This window comes from Equus asinus, chromosome 21 (assembly GCF_041296235.1).
Source record: "Equus asinus isolate D_3611 breed Donkey chromosome 21, EquAss-T2T_v2, whole genome shotgun sequence".
NCBI classification, from domain to species: Eukaryota; Metazoa; Chordata; class Mammalia; order Perissodactyla; family Equidae; genus Equus; species Equus asinus.
The window spans coordinates 95,779,773-95,799,909 of NC_091810.1; the positions used below are offsets into that span (position 1 = coordinate 95,779,773).

The 20,137-nt window shown below is 39.7% G+C and overlaps 1 protein-coding gene and 1 long non-coding RNA gene across 2 annotated transcripts in view; one reads left to right on the forward strand and one right to left on the reverse strand.

Annotated features, from left to right (window-relative positions):
• Window positions 1-16,477, forward strand: LOC106836595 (arylacetamide deacetylase-like). Its single transcript, XM_044755050.2, is given in 6 exon segments — window positions 1-363; window positions 9,426-9,565; window positions 11,725-11,784; window positions 13,058-13,229; window positions 15,456-15,776; window positions 15,778-16,477. Coding segments are annotated over 6 exon segments (1,107 nt in total). The 5' UTR covers window positions 1-225; the 3' UTR covers window positions 16,054-16,477.
• LOC139041483 (uncharacterized) overlaps window positions 15,847-20,137 on the reverse strand; it is a 16,778-nt gene continuing 12,487 nt past the window's right edge. The window contains exon 4 of the long non-coding RNA XR_011496702.1: window positions 15,847-15,983. This is a non-coding gene — a long non-coding RNA (uncharacterized lncRNA). The remainder of the gene's footprint in view (window positions 15,984-20,137) is intronic.

Genomic DNA, 20,137 nt, shown 5'->3' on the forward strand with positions numbered 1-20,137 from the left:
AGAACTTCCAGACAGCAGGTTCTGTTTGTTTTGCATAGTCCTTCCTTTGTGCTTTGACTAAGTTTAGTTATTTCTGGATGGCCTATGAAACGACAAACTGACCAGTGAACTTTGTGTTCAAGAAATTGGGTAGCACTATGATCTCTACTGGGTATAAAATAATCTTTCAATGTTTCAGAAGCGCACTTCCTGTGCTGCCAAGTAGAAAGGGCAGAGAGAAACATCATGGGAAGAAAGACTATTTTGCTCCTGACCATGGGCATCCTCGGGGCATATTACGTCTACACCCCTCTACCAGATAACATTGAGGAACCATGGAGACTGGTGTGGGTGGACACGGTTTCGAGAAGTATAAGAAATTTGGTAAGTATAGAATTTTATCGACTCTGAATATTTAACAGTTTAATCAGAAGAAAAGTAATTTTCTGTTTCATTATTTTTTAGAATTTCTACTGTCTTGGAAATTCTGCTCTTAAAGTTTGCTTGCTGATTGTAAAAGCTTTTTTGCAATTTAACTCTTCCTTAATGCAGACTCCTAACAGAACGAATATGGAGGAAGTAGTCAATAGTTCTGATTTTAAATATTAAAAGGCAAAACATGCTGGCTGGGAAAAACAAAAGGTCTTATTGTGAGTTTTACGGCACGAATGCTGCCAGAATGCGGCATTTTAAAGTATGAACTTCGGAAATGGAAGAATTTAGCAGTATTGTGATTACTTAGAGAATTCTAGGCCATAATCTTGTATTCAGACATGAAAATACGTTCTCACTGAAATAGTTGTAAACAGGTCATTGGTAAAAAGCCAAGGGAAAATGGACGTGTGTGACTTCCAGCTGTCGAGGTTGAGCTGCTGAGGTGAAGGGCAGCTGCTGGCTGGCTGCCCACCGGGTGTCCGTGGCTGGTCCTGGGAGACCCGCGGTTCGTTTCCAGTGAAACTCATTGCTTGGAAGGGAAACCATATGTTATCTCTCTTAAGCTTCTCTGTAGCAAATTGCCTTCCTGTACCGAAAAAAAAGAAAAGAAAAGAAAAGAAAAGAAAATTCAAGTAGAGTTAGCCTGGGTATTATAACACTTAGCTCGTTTTATCTTTCCTTGTGTATTGTTTTAGGTGTTTTAACACTCTCTTCTGACATTTAATGTAGCTCTGAATAAGTGTGATACATGTCTTATTTTCATTTTCTTATTAGTGATTTGATCATCTTTTAGTATTCTATTAGGACATAGGTTGTAGCTGAATTTGGGTCAATCTCACTAGAATAGAATTTCAAGTCTTAATTTTTTAAAAGTTATTCTTGGGCCAGCCCCAGGGGCCTAGTGGTTAAGTTCGGTGTGCTCTGCTTCGGCAGCCTAGCTTTGGCTCCCGGGTGCAGGCATACCCCATTTATCCATCAGTGTCCATGCTGTGATGGCGGCTCATGTACAAAATAGACGAAGATTGGCAACAGATGTTAGCTCAGGGTGAAACTTCCTCAGCAAAGGAAAAAAACATTATTCTTGAATTGTATTTAAAAATAGTTATTTTGGTTCATTGTTTTGATTTCTCAGTATTTGGGTAAATTATGTGTATATATATTTATATACACACCTTTGTACACACATATAGTCCTCTTTGTGTGTCTTCTAAAGCAAGGTCGTTTTCTCTTTAGTACTTTTTAATCTTTTTCTTCGTTTTTCTTTCCTTTTGTTTGCTTTTCTTATTTCTATCAGATAGACTACCTTGGGTTTCTTTTAATTTGGTGTTTCTTTCTGAGATTATTTTGTTTTTCTTCTTCTCTTCTTTTTCTGAGTTCTACGGGACCAGTTTTCGGTCTCCCATCATTTTGACTAGGGATCCCCTCCGGATATCGCTGTATCTTCCTTGGAGATGTGTCTTTCTGCTTCGTAATATTTCTTCTTATGTTATTTTAAAAATTCCTTTTACAATATCGTGTAACTCATTGCATCTGCCTTGTAGCAACTTTTTTCTAGTTTGTTTTCTTCGTGTGTTGGAGCCTTGCTATTTTTTATAGAACATAACACCTTGATTAAATGTTGTGAATACAACTTTTGTGTTATTTTTATTTGAATGAGATGAGTTTTCTTGGACAAGCTATTTCAAGAATGTGCTGGGGAGCAGAGGTAGGGTCAAGACATTTTTCTTTCAGTGGTTTTTGTGCTCAAGGACTCGTATTGCTACAGTTTGTTTCTGTGCCTGGATACCTGGAAATTCTCACCTATTCTTCCTCTCCAGCTCTCCTGAATGCCCTGGTCCCTCACTGACAGCTGTTAGCAAAGGATCCGGCCACGCCCTCCCAGTGTAGCCCTCCCCTTGGAAGTTCCTTCTCAGCTCAGTTTCCTGGGACCCTCCTGGGTGGCTCTGCGTTTCGAGGGCTGTGTCTCTCGCCATCAGGCCGGTTCCTTCCTGTCCTGCTCCTGGGAAGCTTTGATTGTGCAGAAGCTCTTTCATTCTGGGAGTAGATATTTCTTGTCTTTTTCTAGGATCTGCCACTTTTAGGGCCCTTCGCTCTCCTTTCTGGCCTTTCATACTGTGCTAACACCAAGGTTTTCTGGGCAGTTCTGCTGGTTTTGGCTGCTTTGGTCCAATACTGCACGTAATTTGTAGTTCACGAGTTTTCTGTGACTCTTGGTTCTTGGAAGAAATGGAGTTTATCTTTGTGATTATTTATTTGCTGTTTTCTTTCTTGCTCTGTGTGCTTTCCTACAGAAGAAAAGTGTAGGTTTACCTTAAAGCCCTCATGCCTTTTTTTAAAGAAAAAATCTAATTTGTTTGCTAGGTGTATGAGATTACCATACAATATGGCATCTTTCCAAAGTCCTTACAAAGCCCATTATCTACTGATGAAGTTGTCAAATTTTCTCCCATCCTCCTCTCCTCTCCCCAAAGAAACAAACCTTAACAACTTCTTACTGGAACTTAATGTTGTCTGGTCCTACTCTGTGCTCGACCCATCAATTTGAGCATAAGATAAAGAATGGCAAGACAAACTTTTAATAATTCAGTGATGGAGACCAGTGGGAGTCATGGAATGGAATCAACTGTTGACTGATCTGGGATGCAGCCTTATCTCCTAGGACAGGAATATCAAATATGGGTAACGACAATGCCAGTTCCCCTAGACTTCTCAGCAGTACCCTGAAGGTCCCTGAGGTTGCATGTAGGCTTGGTAACAAAGAACACTGCAAGTAAATAACACCATCGGATTTATCTCAGGCTCGGGATTATATGCACCTATGAAAAGTGTTTTCTGCCCTTAAACTGGGTTGTAAGGTTTTTATTAGTTGCACTGGGACAGTTTGAAGCTTCTAGGTTTGAGGCAACTCCTGAATATATGTCTATATCATAACATTATTGCTTTTCAATCAAATTAGTCTGAGACACGAAATTAAATAATACAGAATAACTGGAAATGACCTTTCAATATATGAAGTAGAAAATTATAAATAGATCATTGTCAGTTTAACTCTTAGATTATGTTCCAAAATGCCCACATTTTTAAAAAAATGTATTGTTTTAAGTGATTTATTTGATGATTATATTTAATGATCCATTTATATCATTTATGTTGTTGTTGGCTAGTTATAACACGTTAAGCTGCTTGTTAATACTTACAAAGAAAGAATGGACAACTGTGCTCTGAAAATAGCTCCCCACAGTGCAGCCTTACTGGTTCCCAGTATAGATTCAGCCATATAGTCCAAGAAAGTTGGTTAGCTTCCAGATAAAGTGCTTTTCATAAGCACCTTTGAAATTCCTGTCCTTCTGGTCTTTGATCAAATTTTCTCTCCTTTCTCATTAAATATAAAAATTTTAAACTCATAATTTTTCAGATCTAATGTTGATTCTGAGATCAGTGGAGCGCCCATCAGAAACTTCCTTTGTGTTGGTCAGTGAGAATCGATGCCCCCCTCGTCCTACCTGAGTACCTGTTCAAGGTCTTTCTTCATTCTGCCTTTTACTGGAGATTGTGTGAATGTCCATTTTTACCAATGGTCCATGAAGGCTGGAACCTATATCACAGGCATCTTGCATTAATCCTGCTTTCTAGCACTGTGCTTTGCACATAGTGAACATCCAGTACATTATGTGAAGTTATATCACGTTCACTTGCATTGAAGAAACTTGCCTTCCAGGGACCGCCCCCCCCCCCCCCCCCCCCCCGGGTTGGCCTGAGTCCCTGCAGAGACGTCATTGCTCCCAGAGGCCTCTCTGCTTCCTTCCCTCTGGGATCCCAGGGGATTACTGCTCCCAGTGCTTTTAAAGGGGACTCTGCTCAGTGAATTTGCCAATACGGTAAACACACAGGTTAGATGTAATTTCAGTGTAGCTTTTCTTTTAAAACCCAGGAAGGCTGCAGGAAATACAGTTTATGTAAGAGAAAATGAGAGTTCGGGTAGGAGTCTGTAAAAAAATAGGAAACTTTCCAAAATGAACATCAGAAAAAGAGTGTAAAATGATAAATTTTATAATAGTTAAAATGTAGAGGTGTGATTATTTTCATGACTATTTCTCTGATGCCAATTTTGTTTTGGTGAATCTGGAGTCCTTGGAAGGTTACAGAGACAGTGGCTAAAGGAAGAAACTAGAGATTTAGTTACTGCAACTGGGGGAAAAGAGGAGTATGACAGCATAGGAAAATCCCGGGGCCTGGAGTAAATCTGCGCACAGGGGAATGTTAACTTAGCAGGATATGTGTGTGTGTGTGTACTCACACATACACTCATATATAAATACACTCATATATATGCTCATATATATAAATGAATGCACCATATATATACGATTATATGTAAATATATTTCTGTCTTTGTATTATGTGCTTATGAACTATAGACAAGCATGAGGAAGCGTAGGAAAAAAGGGATGCAGATGACTATGAAGGAGTAAGGCAGCTGCATTTTCATTTCATTGGGAAGTTGTATAAAGTGTTACCAGTACTTAAAAGCAAGCCAGGGTCATATCTCAGAGGAAGAGGAATGGATTTGCTCCCAAGTCACCAGTTCCTGAGCTCCATACCACAACCCCAGCGGCCCCAGACCCTTTGATCCGCATTGGATCTGCTTGGGGGCAGAGCAATTTGCAGTGCAGCCTGGACCCGAGGCAGAGCCTCCCCTGTCTTTAGTTCCCGCTCAAAGCCAGCGGGCTGAGGACCAGGCTTCCTGGGTAAGTAATTGGGAGTATTTTGCTACCATAATCTGAAGTGGGTCACGCAGCCTTTTGCCTTTTAGTGGTGAGGGTACAAGATGTAGCAACTTCCTCTCCCTGTGGAAAGAATATTGCAGTAAGCCCCAGACTTACCAACGGCCAGAAACCTGACCAAAGGGCAAGTCCCTAAATTTCCATGAGGTTTACCATGCGCCCTTTGTTACGCATATGTGGCATTTGCTACTTCCTGATCACCAGATCCATAAGCTTGATGCCCAGTGGTGTGGACCAGTGTGATGTCCTGTGGCAGAGAGAGACAATCAAGGCCCTTGTGGACAAGATTATGCAGGGAGCAGGAGGCTCCCACAGACTGGAAGCAAGATGGTGATGGTGCACTGCTTTCTTTGCTGACTGGTAGGGAAGGAAAACCCTCTTGAATCACAAGCTGCACCCTGCATGCCAGGGGCTGTGTTGATTTGCCCATTAAAGAGGTCACATCTGGAATAGCAGCTGCAGTGGAGTTACCAACTGAAGACGTTTAGGATGGTTCCACCATCTTTCTCAGACATTCGTCTGTGCTCTGCACAAGTTATGTAGTCAACACACCCTTTACAAAATAAAACAGAGCCGGACACTTTACCACCTTGGTTAAAGCGATCAGGACAGATTTCAATCAGTAATATACTCTTGTAACAGGGAAGAGGCTCCAGCGTGACCTGAACAACTTCGATTTGAACAGAGGTGGCTGGGTGTTTTAAAGGGAGAATGGGAGTAGAGCAGGCAGCAAGTGAGTGCTCAGTAGAGGCAGGAAGTGAAAAATGACAAAGGTTGGTCAGTGTAAATGCAATTAGGCTGTCTGGGTCTGTCTGCGAGCTGGCAATTATGGAAGTTAAGATTCTGTTGTCCCACAGGCTGGGAGACAGCGGCCCTGTTCTTCCTAACAATTACATTCCGAAGGAGGGGCTTTCAGGTCCTTGGGAAAGATACATACACATCTCAAAGGGACAGAGGAAGGACTCACTATTGTAAGGCCTTCTAGCAAAGGCTCTAAGAAAGGATGGTCAGGGGCTTATCTGTCAGGTGTTGGCTAGAACCAACAGTTCATTTTAGGGGGAGCATTGAACTTTCTCAGGCAGGCGCTTTAAGGGGTTTAGGGTCATCCTAGCGATGGGACCTTGAGCTTGACCTTCTTAGAAACTATGTTAGTGTTTGTTTAAGTCTTCTAACGTGGGGAGATGGGGGTGGATGAAACCATTTGTGTTGAGAGTCTGTAGTTTTTATAGGCCAGGCTGATGCCTAGTTGGGAAGGGGACTCTTAGGAGCTTGGCTAGTGTTTGGTCAAGGAGAGAATCTTTGTCACCTCGAGACTTGCGACAGAAATCATCATGTCTGAACTTTTCAAATCTTTGATTGTGGCACTGATCTTTGCAATTCCCTGGGATGCACTATTGCTTTGTTTCACTGTTTCAGTAGGGAGGAGCAGTTTCAAGTGTTGCTACATGGTCCTGACCTCCATAATGTCTCCCAGTTGATGGAACAAGGAGCCAATGGAAGGACACTGTCAGTAACCAAGTATGACTAATTCAACTACTCATTGAGAGAAACTGGGGGAATAAACACAATGTGGATTTTCAGAACCACTGGACTCATTTTAACATGGAATCAGTCTAACGCACTGTTTCACACTTGATATCCCCAAGCCCCCACTCTGCTTAATGGCCACAGTTGCTCTGGAGTTCCCAGGAATTAATACCATTTCAGAACCAGCGCCCAGTATTCCTTTTCCAAAATCTGAGTGTTCCCCTTTTCCCCAGTATAAAGTCATCCAAGCCAAAGGTCTTGTTTTTCTTTGGGAATGCTAAGAAGCTGACTTATAGTACACATTTGTAACAGTGTTGCATGGACCTCCCTTAGGGCACCCTGACTTTCCTTCATTCAAGGGATCTGAGTCTGTGAAGTGGCTTAGCTCTGAAAATTGTGTGAGAAGCCATAACAATACAGATTAAGTCGGACTTCAGTCCATTGCCCAACCACAACAGCCTTCCAGACATCATGATCACTTAGTTGCTGACAGAGATCTCTGAGATTATGTCTCAACACTGCTGCTCGTTGCAGCAGCTACATAAACCTTATATTTGGGTTTTAATCTCTGCTGCTTGGCCTACAAGACTTTGGGAATCTCGTCGTCCCCACTGAAATCAGAAAGTCCATGTCAATGTCAGAATCTCCCACTGTCATTGCTGGACAGCAGATGACAAGCATCACAGGTAGTTTTATAAGATGCCAGGGTTCCACTCAAGAATATATTTCCAGCGTCTTAGTATAGAGTATGCTCTGGACTTTGGTGAAATACACAGTGTTGGGGTGGGTTATGGGTTATGATAATAAATTAGATCCAATATTACTATTTTCCTAGGGCTTTGGATTTCTTCCTCTACAATTTATAGAAATTTGCCCTCTAATCTTCCTTGAATGCATCCACTGCTGAGGCTGGTTGCTATTGCTTCTGCTGGGGGAGGCTCAGTAGGATATGGGAGTTTAGGGTGTTCTAAATCCATATAAGTGTCTCTAGACCTGTACTCAGAATATCACTTAGGTGTCAAAGATAGACCAAACTGTGACATTCAACTAAGACATCTGGCAGGACTGTGACTTCATCTTGCAATGTAATTCCACAATCTGGAAGATCAGAAAGAGATGTCAGAGAGAAGAGATTTCTTTTAGGGAAGGTGTGCAGAGTCTCTGCTTTACTGAGTGTGATTTCAGCTGAAACACTAAAAACTTGAGAACATAATTTTTCTTTCAGTAAACTTTCAAGTGCAGTCAATGCTTGAACTCATCATTTTTGCTGTAATGTTTTGTTACAACAGCTACTTGGTCTCTCAAAACTCTCCCTTATTAGGGATGATTACAAATTTTAAATTTAATAATTGTTTTGCTATTACATTTCATGCATTAACAGGTCCCATTTTACATTGGCAATAAGGCCATCACTATACTTAAATCTAACCAAGTCAGTTATCTAATTCCAACATGTGTCTTAAGTGGTCTCCTTTCTGAGAACTCCTTCTAGACTTTATTCTCTATCTATCATGGCTTTGTTAGAATATCGACACTGCTATCAGTATCACAATAGAAATAGATTAAGAATATGGAGTTTGAGATATACAACTTTGAGAGTGCAGGGGTGAAGAGAAGGCACCGATAATTCCAGCTGCCTACATCATTGAAGTGGTAGTTCTCGGAAGGACAACCAGACGCATCGAAAGCCACATGTTTGTCAATGTCCATATGAATGCCCACGGTGGCTCAGAGAAAATAATGGCTTTCCTTCATTTCTGCCCTCTCAATCTTGTGAGAGTCTCTCTGTGGCGTAGTTTCATCTGGCAAGGTGCTGTGGGAAATGTGTCTCCCTGACTCGCCTTTCAGGAACAAGGCAGGGATGACTCAGTGTTGAAAACAGACAATTTTGCTCATTCGTTTTGTAGTTATTTTATCTTCCTATATTGGGGCAACGACTGACCCAGCTATTTAATTGATCACCTAGTACCATAGTCCACATGTTTTCAATTTAAGATTGGAGAATAAGGCTATTTGATTCTTGGAATCCCAACATTGTAAGTCCGTTATGATTTGGCATACACTCACCTCTTGACGTCCCTTTTCTTTCATGCATCCTTGTGTGGACCACACTTCACAGCCTTACTAAACTACCTGCATTTCTCCAATTGTAATAGGAGCGTCCCTCTGTCTGTTCCTTTGGCCTAGAGTGAGATTTCCTCCTTTGTTTGGCCAAACTCTACTCCCCTTTCAGCACTCATATCGGAGTCCACCTATTGTTTGAAAACTCCCCAGGTCTCACATCTAGGCAACTAGTTTATCTCCCCATTGACCTTTGCCAGAGTTCTTTGTACATGTCTGTGAGATGTGCAGTTGTGTTGTTTTATAACTGCTTATGTATTCATTTCTCCCACTTGACTCAGAGCCTCTCTGAGTAGAGAACTTACCTTGTTTATCTTTGTACACAAAGTAGGAAGCATAGAATCTGCCAAGTTGTAATGCTTCTTTGATTCTTTATCTTTTTCACCGGAGTCAACTATTGTGGTAGAGATTCTGGATCTCCAGTACTTTTAACTGTGTCATTCAGATCCACCTGTGACAACATGACCCGGGACCAGTGAGGGCATATATGCACACTTCTATGTTCATGAACAATGTTGGCATTTGATATTTGTAACCTGGTGCTAATGGATTTTTTTCTCGCTCTCACTCTCCTTTTAGGGTCTGTTTGTTGAACTATTGGGAATCACCCATTTTATGAACGTTATAACGTTCTTTATGTGGTTTCAAGAAGTTCCACCCACATCTGATGAAAATGTCACTGTGACGGACACAAGTTTCAACAACGTTCCTGTCCGTATGTATGTACCAAAACGAGAGTCAGAGACACTAAGAAGGGGTTTATTTTTTATTCATGGTGGTGGTTGGTTCTCGGGGAGTGCTGGTATGTGCCCATTGTTGAAAATTTTAGTTTCTCATATAGCTTACATTTTATTAAGATGTTGCCTCCAACATATCAAGAAGATATATCTGTTAAACATTGTCACAGAAAACAGAACACTTTAGCTGTCTGAAATTTATTTCTTTGGAGGTATGTTAGTCTATAGGAATTATTTTAAATCTCTTTCTGAAAGGGAATAATCAATACCAACAGCTGTAGCAAATCTCAGGTAAGAAGAAGAAGTGTTTCATGAACTTAGAAACGTATTGTTAAATGCAGAAATGATGAAATGTTGTAATGAAAACCAAAATGAAGCGAGTGGAATAGTGGATATGAAATGAGGAAATGGAGATGCTTACTCCAGTCTTTCCCTAAGCTTAGATATGAAGCAAATGAGAAGAAAGGTGTTAGATAGAAAAGAAGTACAGAGTTGGGTAAAGGTATTTTTATTTTTATTTGACATAAAATACGTATACTTTCAATTTACTTTATGTATTTTCTATAAATAGATCTAATATATAATATTTTATCAAATATATAATTTTACTTTATGTAACATAAAATTATATTTTATTTATCTATAAACATATTTCATATTACATATATTTTAAATTTATATATGGGCAGTCTATGACCATGTTTATAAGCTGAAGGTAAAGATGGCAGTTAAAAGCAGCGCACTGAGGCAACGGGGCGGGGCGGGGCTGCAGGGGGATGAGGTTTGCCTGACCTAGAGGATCTGGGAGGCAACTGGATTCACTGCAGAGGGGAAGTGTTGGCAACACGCGGGAGAAGGAACCCAGCTTTTCCTCTGGACTCGAGGAGAAGAGGTGTTGATAGGCATTGGTGTAGGTTGGAAATGTAAATTGGAGCAATAAAGGCTATGATCCTGTCTATCATTTTCTATAAATTCAGGCAGCACAGTCATCAGCTGGCAATGAAGTGATGTTTCTAAGACAAAACCTGACTATGCCATGATTCAGTTAGTTCTCAAGTCCCTACTGCCCAAGGCACTTCTTTAGAAAGCTATCCATCAAAGTACCCATGAAGAACAGGACTATGCCTACCAAGGTAAAGGAGCTAAGTACCAGCAAGCTCTGGAACACAATAGTATTTGCCTCATGCTTTCTATTTCAATATTAAATAGAAACACAAAAATGTGTGCTCTCATTCAAAATATAAGCATGACTTTATATAGTAAGTGTTAAATAAAAATTTAAAGCTTAATCTGTATTTGACAATTTAAGATTATTCAGCACCTGACTTTGGAAGCATCACAAGGTAATCTCTACTCCCCTTTTTGCGGCCCACATGACACAACCTTTGTGACAACCTCATATCCTGATACTTCTCCTTTAGCACTTTATGATTTCTCCCTCTTCTTGTTACTAGCAAAAGCTATTTTATCTACTTAAAATTTTCTTATATACAAAACGGAGCACTTACCCAAGCCCAATAGCAAACATGTGTGACCCATCCCCACCCCGTATACATGGTCAAAAAACTCCAGAAAACACCTTCCTTCTTGTCTGCCTGGAAAATATGAATACGGAAATCATGTCTCCGCTGTCTCTTCTTCCTCTTTACTCTTCTTTATCTTCCCCTGGCAGTTTTGATGAAGTCTAATACTCTTGCCATGCAGCTCTTTCTGTATCCCTCCATTAAAGCAATTACTATTTTGCATTATTGCTTTTTGTTTGTATGCCTGCCCCTCCCTGCCCCTGTTTCCAGTAGACTGTACTTCCTGAAAGTCAGGCCGTTCATGTTTATGTGTTTGTACTTTCAACACCTAATGCCTGCTGAATGAAGGGAGAAGAGATTAATGTTAAAGAGAATGAAGTTGGTTTAAATTATCCAGTGTGAAAATGGGGGGAAGGACAGGAGAGCAGACAACATGCATTAAAAGATCACTGAGTGAAGGATTCACATTCCATAACGATGATGCAATATTAGACATATTTTCCCCCGAACATTTCAGTGAGGAACAAGGTGTCGTAGTTGGCTTTCTGCTGAAGGAAACACCCATCGAATCACTTGTCAGTCTCTGATTTTATTTTCTTTTATCTCTGCTTGGTTTAGTTATGACCTTCTGTCAAGACGGACGGCTGACAGACTTGATGCTGTTGTCATTTCAACCAAGTAAGAGCACTGTTGGTTTGCTTGGGTTTTGGCCAGCTGCCTAATATAGTAAAATGTTCTCAGCTGTCTTGCTCACTCCTGGGTTATGCCAGGAGTGTCTCAAATGAAACAGAGACGGTGAGAATAGAGAAAGTAAGCTTGAGTATGACCAGAAAAGGAGTCAGAGAGAAAAGAGTTGTGTAGTTAGGTCAAGCATGGATCAAAAACAGGAAGTCAAGAAATTGTTAGAATAAAATTAAACTATTGCATCTTATGGACAAATGACCTCCGCTGGATTTCTAGCCTACTCCTAATTAACAGAGTGAATAAGAAGGAGAGCTTTGTAGTCAGGGAATCCAGTTCAAAGCCTCATTCTAGAATTAATTAAATGACTTTGTGCCAGTTAAATATCATTTTAGCTCAGTTTTCTCATATGTAAACTGGGAGTCATATAATATTTTCTATATCATAGAGTTGTTTAGAGGTTTAGGTGATAAAATACATTTAAAGCAATTAGTATAGTATATTTTTGGTATAATTCATCATTAAAAGCAATTAAGCATCAAATAACATATAGGAATTCAGGCAAAAGCTATTTCCAAAAAGTATTCTAGGGGCTGGCCTAGTGGTATAGTGGTTAAGTTCATGCGCTACGCCTTGGGGGCCCTGGGTTTGCAGGTTCAGATCCTGGGTGTGGTCCACCGCTCATCAAGCCATGCTGTGGTGGCATTCTATATACAAAGTAGAGGGAAATTGGCACAGATGTTAGCTTAGGGACCATCTTCCTCACCAAAAAGAAAAAAATGGCGCTCTAGATCAATAATTAATAATAGAATATAAACCCAATGGGAATGAACAGAAAAATGAAGAAACTATGACAAAAAACAAACCAGTAACTACATGTGAACTTGATCATTAGATTAAATTGGAATGGAATAAGTCCTAAGATTTGCTTGCTATTTATTGTTTACTAATAAAGTATAGTAATTACAAAGAAAATAACATCTGGGGAAGTTTATTTAGGGGAAATTATTACCTGGGTTTTCTTTTTTTTTCCTTAAGCCTAATCCAAGTTTTGCATTCAAGCCTTTACTTGTGTAAAAATGACTTTCATAAATGCCTTCACATCAAGCATTGACATAAGGATAAAGTCTGTCTTTGAATTTGTAATGGCTCAAAATATCAGGTTTGCTAAAGCAAAATTTTACTTTTGATTTTAGGGTTAGAGCTGCACACACACACATTTTTTTATTAAAAATAATTGACTTGAAGAACATTGTTGTTCTGCCCACAGCTACAGACTGGCGCCTAAACATCACTTTCCAAATCAATTTGAAGATGTATATAATGCGACAAGGTGGTTCTTACGCCAAGATGTGCTTGATGAGTGCGGTGTAGATCCCGAGAGAGTCGGTATTTCTGGGACGAGCTCCGGAGGGAACTTAGCCGCAGCAGTGGCTCAACAGGTATGGTGCTCAAATTTGTTTCATTTTCTGAAAATATCCTGTACTTAAATATATTTATTTCAAATGTTAAAATATCAATGCCATTATGTCATTATATTAATGTATTAGAGATCATGGATACATAGAGATTAATATGAAAGCACTTTTATGTGCCTGCTGCTTTTATTCTTACCTCCTGCCAGAGTGTTTTTAATAAAATGATAACATCCCCTTTGTAAGTCATTAGTTTAAACAAAATTAATATGGTCAGCTAAGTATCACACTGTTTTGTTATATTAATGGATCTATTTGTGAAATCAATCAATGACACCAATCACCGTAACTAGAGAATCAGATGATTTTAGTATTCTTCAGTAGAATAAGCTAAAATTTGCATGAAAACTGTTGTTATCAGAATAATCAAATTGCCCATAGACAAAAATTTTAGCAGATTCACAGATATCGTTTACTTGTGGAAGGAATTATAATTTTCAGATATCAATTTTCATCCTATTTCTATGACATCTAGCTAAAACTGGACACTTAGTTACCAGTTTAACATGGTACGTAATTATAATTAGTCTAATAGATTATGAGTAAAATTGGTTTTGATACTGGTTATCTGACTTAAGAAATAAGCCAGGCACTAATAGATTAGAACAATGTGGCTATAGGAAAAACTTCCTTAGAGATTTGCAAGTGAATGTCTTCAATTTAATAATTGACTCTAATCACAAATATTGCACATTAACTTGTGCAATGAAACAAAACTTGCTTTGATTTTATTATTCACTTTTATACACATTTTAAAGTATATAAGCTTTGGCTTCCAGTACCTTTAAGATAACCTTCTCATGATTTCTAGCCAAAGGAAAGATGTGAATTCTGTGATTTGTTCTAAATATACTGCAGAGCAGATATCTGCTACTTTCCAGAAATTGAGTTCCATGTTCCCTACTCATTGTTGCTCCGAGAGGCATATTGATGAATACAAAGAACACACATCAGGAGACAACACAGATTTTTGGAGCTGAAGGAATGTCTAACTGCGACCTTGGACAAACCTAATCTCCTCAAGCATCAGAGTTTTTTTTTTTTTTTTACTGTATTGCATAATAAGCCCTTCCTCTTATGTAGGTCAGGCCAACTAATTCTGACCCATAATTATTAGAAATCTGGATAAAGTATTCTGGAAAGCATCAATGAGCTAAGAAGATATGAAAAATTGCCAGGCCAAAGGTTTTTTTTTATACTTTTTGTTTTTGGAAAGGAAGATTGGCCCTGAGCTAACATTTGTTGCCAATCTTCCTCTTTTTGTTTCTCCCTAAAGCCCCAGTGCATAGTTGCATATCCTAGTTGTTAGCATTCTAGCTCTTCTATGTGGGATGCCACCACAGCATGGCTTGATGAGTGGTGTGTAGGTTGGTGCCCAGGATCCGAACTGGTGAACCCCAGGCCGTCAAAGCAGAGTGTGTGAACTTAACCACTCAGCCATGGAGCCAGTCCCCCGAAATGTTTAAAAAACTAGAAACAAAACCCTACAACAATAAACCCAGGACTCAATGACCTCTCCACCCTAAAGGCATCAAAAGGATTCTGTTCAATCAAGGTGAGCTCTGGAAGCTTTTCTCTGGGCTAGAGAGTTGAAGTCAAATTCCAGGGCCCTCCAAATATGGGGACACACATGCATCCAATTAACAGGAACATTTTACTACACCTCAAATATATGCATGTTAATTTGTAGATAAATTTGTCTTAATGCACTAGTGTAATTTGAATATTTAGAACACATAAATGTTAAAATGAATTAGACTTTTGCCCAAGATTCATCTGTTTAATGTCAGAGCCAAATTAGAATTCCTAGTTACATGATCTTTCCCTTAAATAGGAATGTCTGTTGGTATAATAATATATGTACGTAAACTTTTTGCTTAAAAAGAATCAGTTTCCTCTGATTGCCGTTCTTGGTCGGGAGAGTAGATCACAGAGCAGACGTCCTCTCTCCCACTCCCCATGAGGAAAGTTGTACACATCACTTGGTCTACATTCACGGTATTTAAGTATAGACACCCAATCTTAGATATAATATTGAAAATTGGAGAGTTTTTTGAGACATATTTCTTGTTGTTTTTGATTATCTTTTTGAGATTCCGAATTTACCTCATGTAAACCTATTGTTTTTAAATGAAAAAATATATTTCTAAATGAAAACTATTCTTTGAGCAACTTATGTTAAATTGTTTTCAGCTCCTAGATGACCCAGATGTCAAGATCAAACTCAGGACCCAGTCTTTAATGTATCCTGCCCTTCAGTCTCTTGATATGGACTTGCCATCATATCGGGAAAACGCACATTTTCCGCCTCTGTCCAGATCATTCGGGGTCAGGATCTTGAGTGAATACTTTACCACAGACAGATCACTTGAAAAAGCCATGCTCTTCAATCAGCACGTACCAGTGGAATCAAGCCATCTGTTCCAGTATGTTAATTGGAGTTCTTTGCTCCCTGAGAAGTTTAAGAAAGGGCAATTTTATAACAGTCCAACTCTTGGTAGCTCTCAGTTGGCTAAAAAAATATCCAGGGTTTCTAGACGTGAGGGCATCCCCCTTGTTGGCTGATGACAGAAAGTTGCATCGTTTACCCTTGACCTACATCATCACCTGTCAGCATGACGTGTTAAGAGACGATGGATTCATGTATGCCTCCCGACTTTGGAACGCTGGAGTTAGGGTGACCCATAACCACGTTGAGGACGGATTCCACAGAATACTTTCCTATCATGAATTTAAAATTGGACATAGAACACAAAATCAGTATTTGAACTGGCTAAGTGAAAATCTGTAGTAAAAATCTGAGCAGTGGTTCATAAAAATACACAAACCTCAAGATAGGAAACAAATTAGTGAGAATCAAAGGGTGTTTGAATTGCTGTGTATCCCCGTGACCTTTCTAAGTTCCTCATAGCTATAGCGTTGTTGGTTTATTTTTTTAACTCAGCGGTTTCTCCTCTATTCCTTATTCTGTGTTGTTTATTCACTTCTATACCTTAGAAAATATCTACTTTCCCACATATTTTTTTCTTGCTATTGTTACTCCTTTTTTCTGTCTCTAATTTACAGCCCTAGTTTTTCGATTGCCTGGTAATATTGCTGTTGAGAAGACAGTTTTGAACAAACATGTCTGGCTCGTGAAGTCCCAGAACTTCAATTAGTGCGATGTGGAGCCTCCAGATGCCGCCTGGTGGGCACTAACATGAGTTGTGTGCTAACTCTTCTTCAAAGCGTTTGCCTCAGTATAATGTCTAGCACTATAAAATTCACTTCTTAATGCAAACCTGTGCTACGAAACAAAAATAATGCCAGTGATCTCTCAGGTACTTTAGGGAAAAGCAGCTCTATTCTTGTGAGCAATTAGGAACACTGAAGTGGGAGGCGGTACCTCCACATGTAGCAGTGATGAGTGGAGCTGAGGACATGGTAGAAATAATAAAACTGAATTGAATAATTTGAATCTCTGAAAGTTCTTATGTCCATATGGGCATAGTAGAGGGAAAACTAAGATTAAATTGGTGTGTTCTTGGACTATCTTAGACAGTTTGGGCTGGTAAAACACAATACCAGAGTGGTGGCTTATAAACAACAGAAATTTATTTCTCACGGTTCTGGATGCTCAGGGTGTCAGCATAGACAAGTTCCAATGAGAGCAGTCTTCTGGGTTGCAGACTGCCAGCTTTTCACTGTACCTCACATGGCAGAAGGCAGGAAGAGGAAGCAAGCTCTCTCATGACTCTTATGAGGCCACTAATCCTTTTCATAAGGGCTCTACCTTCATGACCTCATCTAATCTTAATTACCTCCCATGGGTCCACCTCCTAATACCACCACATGAGAAGGCAGGGCTTCAACATATGAAATGTGGGGAGACACAAACCTTCCGTCTATGGCATGTCTATGGAGAATAGACTGTAGCAGCCACATGTTACGCAACGTTTGATAATTCTGAGGAAGCACTGAGGAAGGCAGCTCAGGGCTTCTCACGGTCACCAGAAATCAAGGCTATTGTCAGACAGAAAAAGGTGTTGTTTGGGGGATGGGAGAATCACAAACTTTCATTTCTATTTTTATTAGGAAAAACAGTAGCATTCCTGGAAGTCCCACCCAATATGTTTCTCATTTTATGTCTCATTTTACAGAATTTCATTTCCACGTGGACACCCTTAGCTGCCAAGGTTGCTTGAGGAGTCATATTTTTTAACCTGTGCACATCATCCTGAACAAAATTAGTATTCTTTCAAGTAAAATAATAAGTGAGGAATGGATAGGCAACTAGCAGATAGGCCACAGATTCCATAGGAATAAGTGGCGTAAATTACTTGTGGAAAATACATAGGAATGTTTGGGGTCATATATTACATGGGATGGAGGTACAAATGAATCGTATCTGTGGTTCCCAATGGAACATCATTGGGATATTTGTGTATTGTAATATTTGTATATTCAGTTAGTTGAACAGGGCTTTCCTTTTTCCTTTTTTACTTGCGTCTCTATGTCCCACTCCTTTACCTCCTTCAATCACCTACCCATCAATCAAAATAATCTGTGTTAATTTCCATGTGTGGACATAGTCTTAATTTGAAATAGGAAGCTTCATTTAAATATGGACACGAGTCATGAAACAAAATAGCTTGTTAAAGCTATGCACATAATAATGATGCAATGACCTGATATTAATTGGACTGTGTTTTTCCAGAATTCCTGCCTGAAGATACAGTAGAGGGCGGGAGCACTAACTAACACAGCAACAGCAACGGAAGAATTCCCTGTTCTTCACCTACAGGTTAAATTTTTTTTTTTTTTTTTTAAAGATTTTATTTTTTCCTTTTTCTCCCCAAAGCCCCCCGGTACATAGTTGTGTATTCTCCGTTGTGGGTTCCTCTAGTTGTGGCATGTGGGACGCTGCCTCAGCGTGGTCTGACGAGCAGTGCCATGTCCGCGCCCAGGATTCGAACCGACGAAACACTGGGCCGCCTGCAGCGGAGCGCGTGAACTTAACCACTCGGCCACGGGGCCAGCCCCCACCTACAGGTTAAATTTAACCTACAGGTTAAATTTCTGGTACAAAAGTCGATCCAGATCCCTACTTTTGGTTTCTACAAGGTAAAAAAGATGAATAATTATAGGCATCCCCACCTCACCAGGAGGCTTCTTGCCAGACTGTTCTCTCTCCTGACAGCCTCCTGTATCATGGTGACCAACTATATCACCAATGACTCTTCCATTATGTAGTCATCTCCTGGCCTCTGAGTACTGGCTCTTGTGTCTCAAAGATTTCACCTTTCAGCTCACTGTTACTATCTCTAATATTACAACTGGGGATCAAAATCGGGATGGATGATACAACTAGAGACACAGACTTTAAGTTGTTTGACTTGCACCTCCCCCGCAACGATCTTGTCCTCCATTCTGCACAAACCATTTGCCCTTATGATCTTCCTTAGACCTCATTACTGACAAAAACTCAGTAACAAATAGGGTAACTGTCACCTGCTGTCTTTTCAGGTCACTCCCACTAATACTCCCAATTTCCACAATACTCCAATTTTACAATTCCTCATTCTGCTCTTATTTTTTAATTTTCTTCCCTACTCAGATTAAGTTCTACAGTCAGTCATTATAATCAGTTCCTTGCACACACCGCCTGCCCCCCCGCCCCCCCCAGCTTCCATCTGTCTCTTCTTCTCAGTCACATTTTCTGCACTATCCTTGTTCCCTGATCTCTTCTCAGTGGAATGTTTCTAGTCTCAGGACTCATGACTTTCAATGATATATAAGCTGAAACCCCAACTCACATCTCCAGCCTGGGTCTTCTTGACTCCAGATTAGTATCTACCCATTTGCATACTTGAAATCTCCAGTTGAATTTAAATAAACACCTCAAACTCAAATTTCTGATCTTCTCTCAAATAACTACCAATCTTCATCTCTCTCATTTCTGTAAATGGCAACTCCATATTTCCAGTTATTCAGGCTAAAACAAACAAAAACAAAACAAATGAACAAGAAACACCTCTCTATCTTTGGTTCCTTTCTTTCGGTCACAGATATTATTGAATCCTCTCAGCCAAAATAAATCCCTGTATTTGATCCTTTTTTATTCTTGTTTCATTGCTGACACCTTGACCTAATGGACTCTTAATTTTCACTGGGAATAGTCCGATAGAATTCTAACTGATCTCTCTTCTTTCACCCTGTGCCCTTCAAGTCCATGTGCAACATGTCAAGCAGAATGATCTTTGTGAAATGAAAGATCATGTTACTCCTCTATTCAAGGCCCCCCAAGGTCTTCTCAGCTCAATAAGACTGAAAGCACTAACCACTAACCACTCTAACTCCTCTGGCCTCTGAGTTCATCAAACATCCCAGGAGGCTCCAACCTCATCATGAAGGTTCTGCTATCTCTGTGTATTCAATGCTCCTTCCTTAGATACTCACATGACTCACTCTCTTACCTCCCTAAATGTTGCTTTGTAAACTCCACAACAACCACCAAAATAATGAGATATTGCTAATAAGCCTTAAGTGAAGGCAAAAGAGAATCATAGAAATACTCAATTCAAAATAAGGCTGGAAAAGAGGAAAATGGTACAAAGAACACATGGGATAAGTAGAAATCAAATAGCAAGATGTAAGCCAAACCTGATCAATGATTACATAAAATGTAAATGGCCTATACATCAAATTAAAAGTGAAAGATTGTCAGACTGGATTAAAGTGAAAGCTCCATCTGCAATCTAAGAAAAATCCCCTTTAAATTAATAACTTAGATTAAAAGTAAAAAGATTGACTAAGACATACCATACATCTTGTATTCATAGGAAATCTGGAGTGGCCGTATTAATATCAGATAAAGTAACTATCAGAACAAGGAA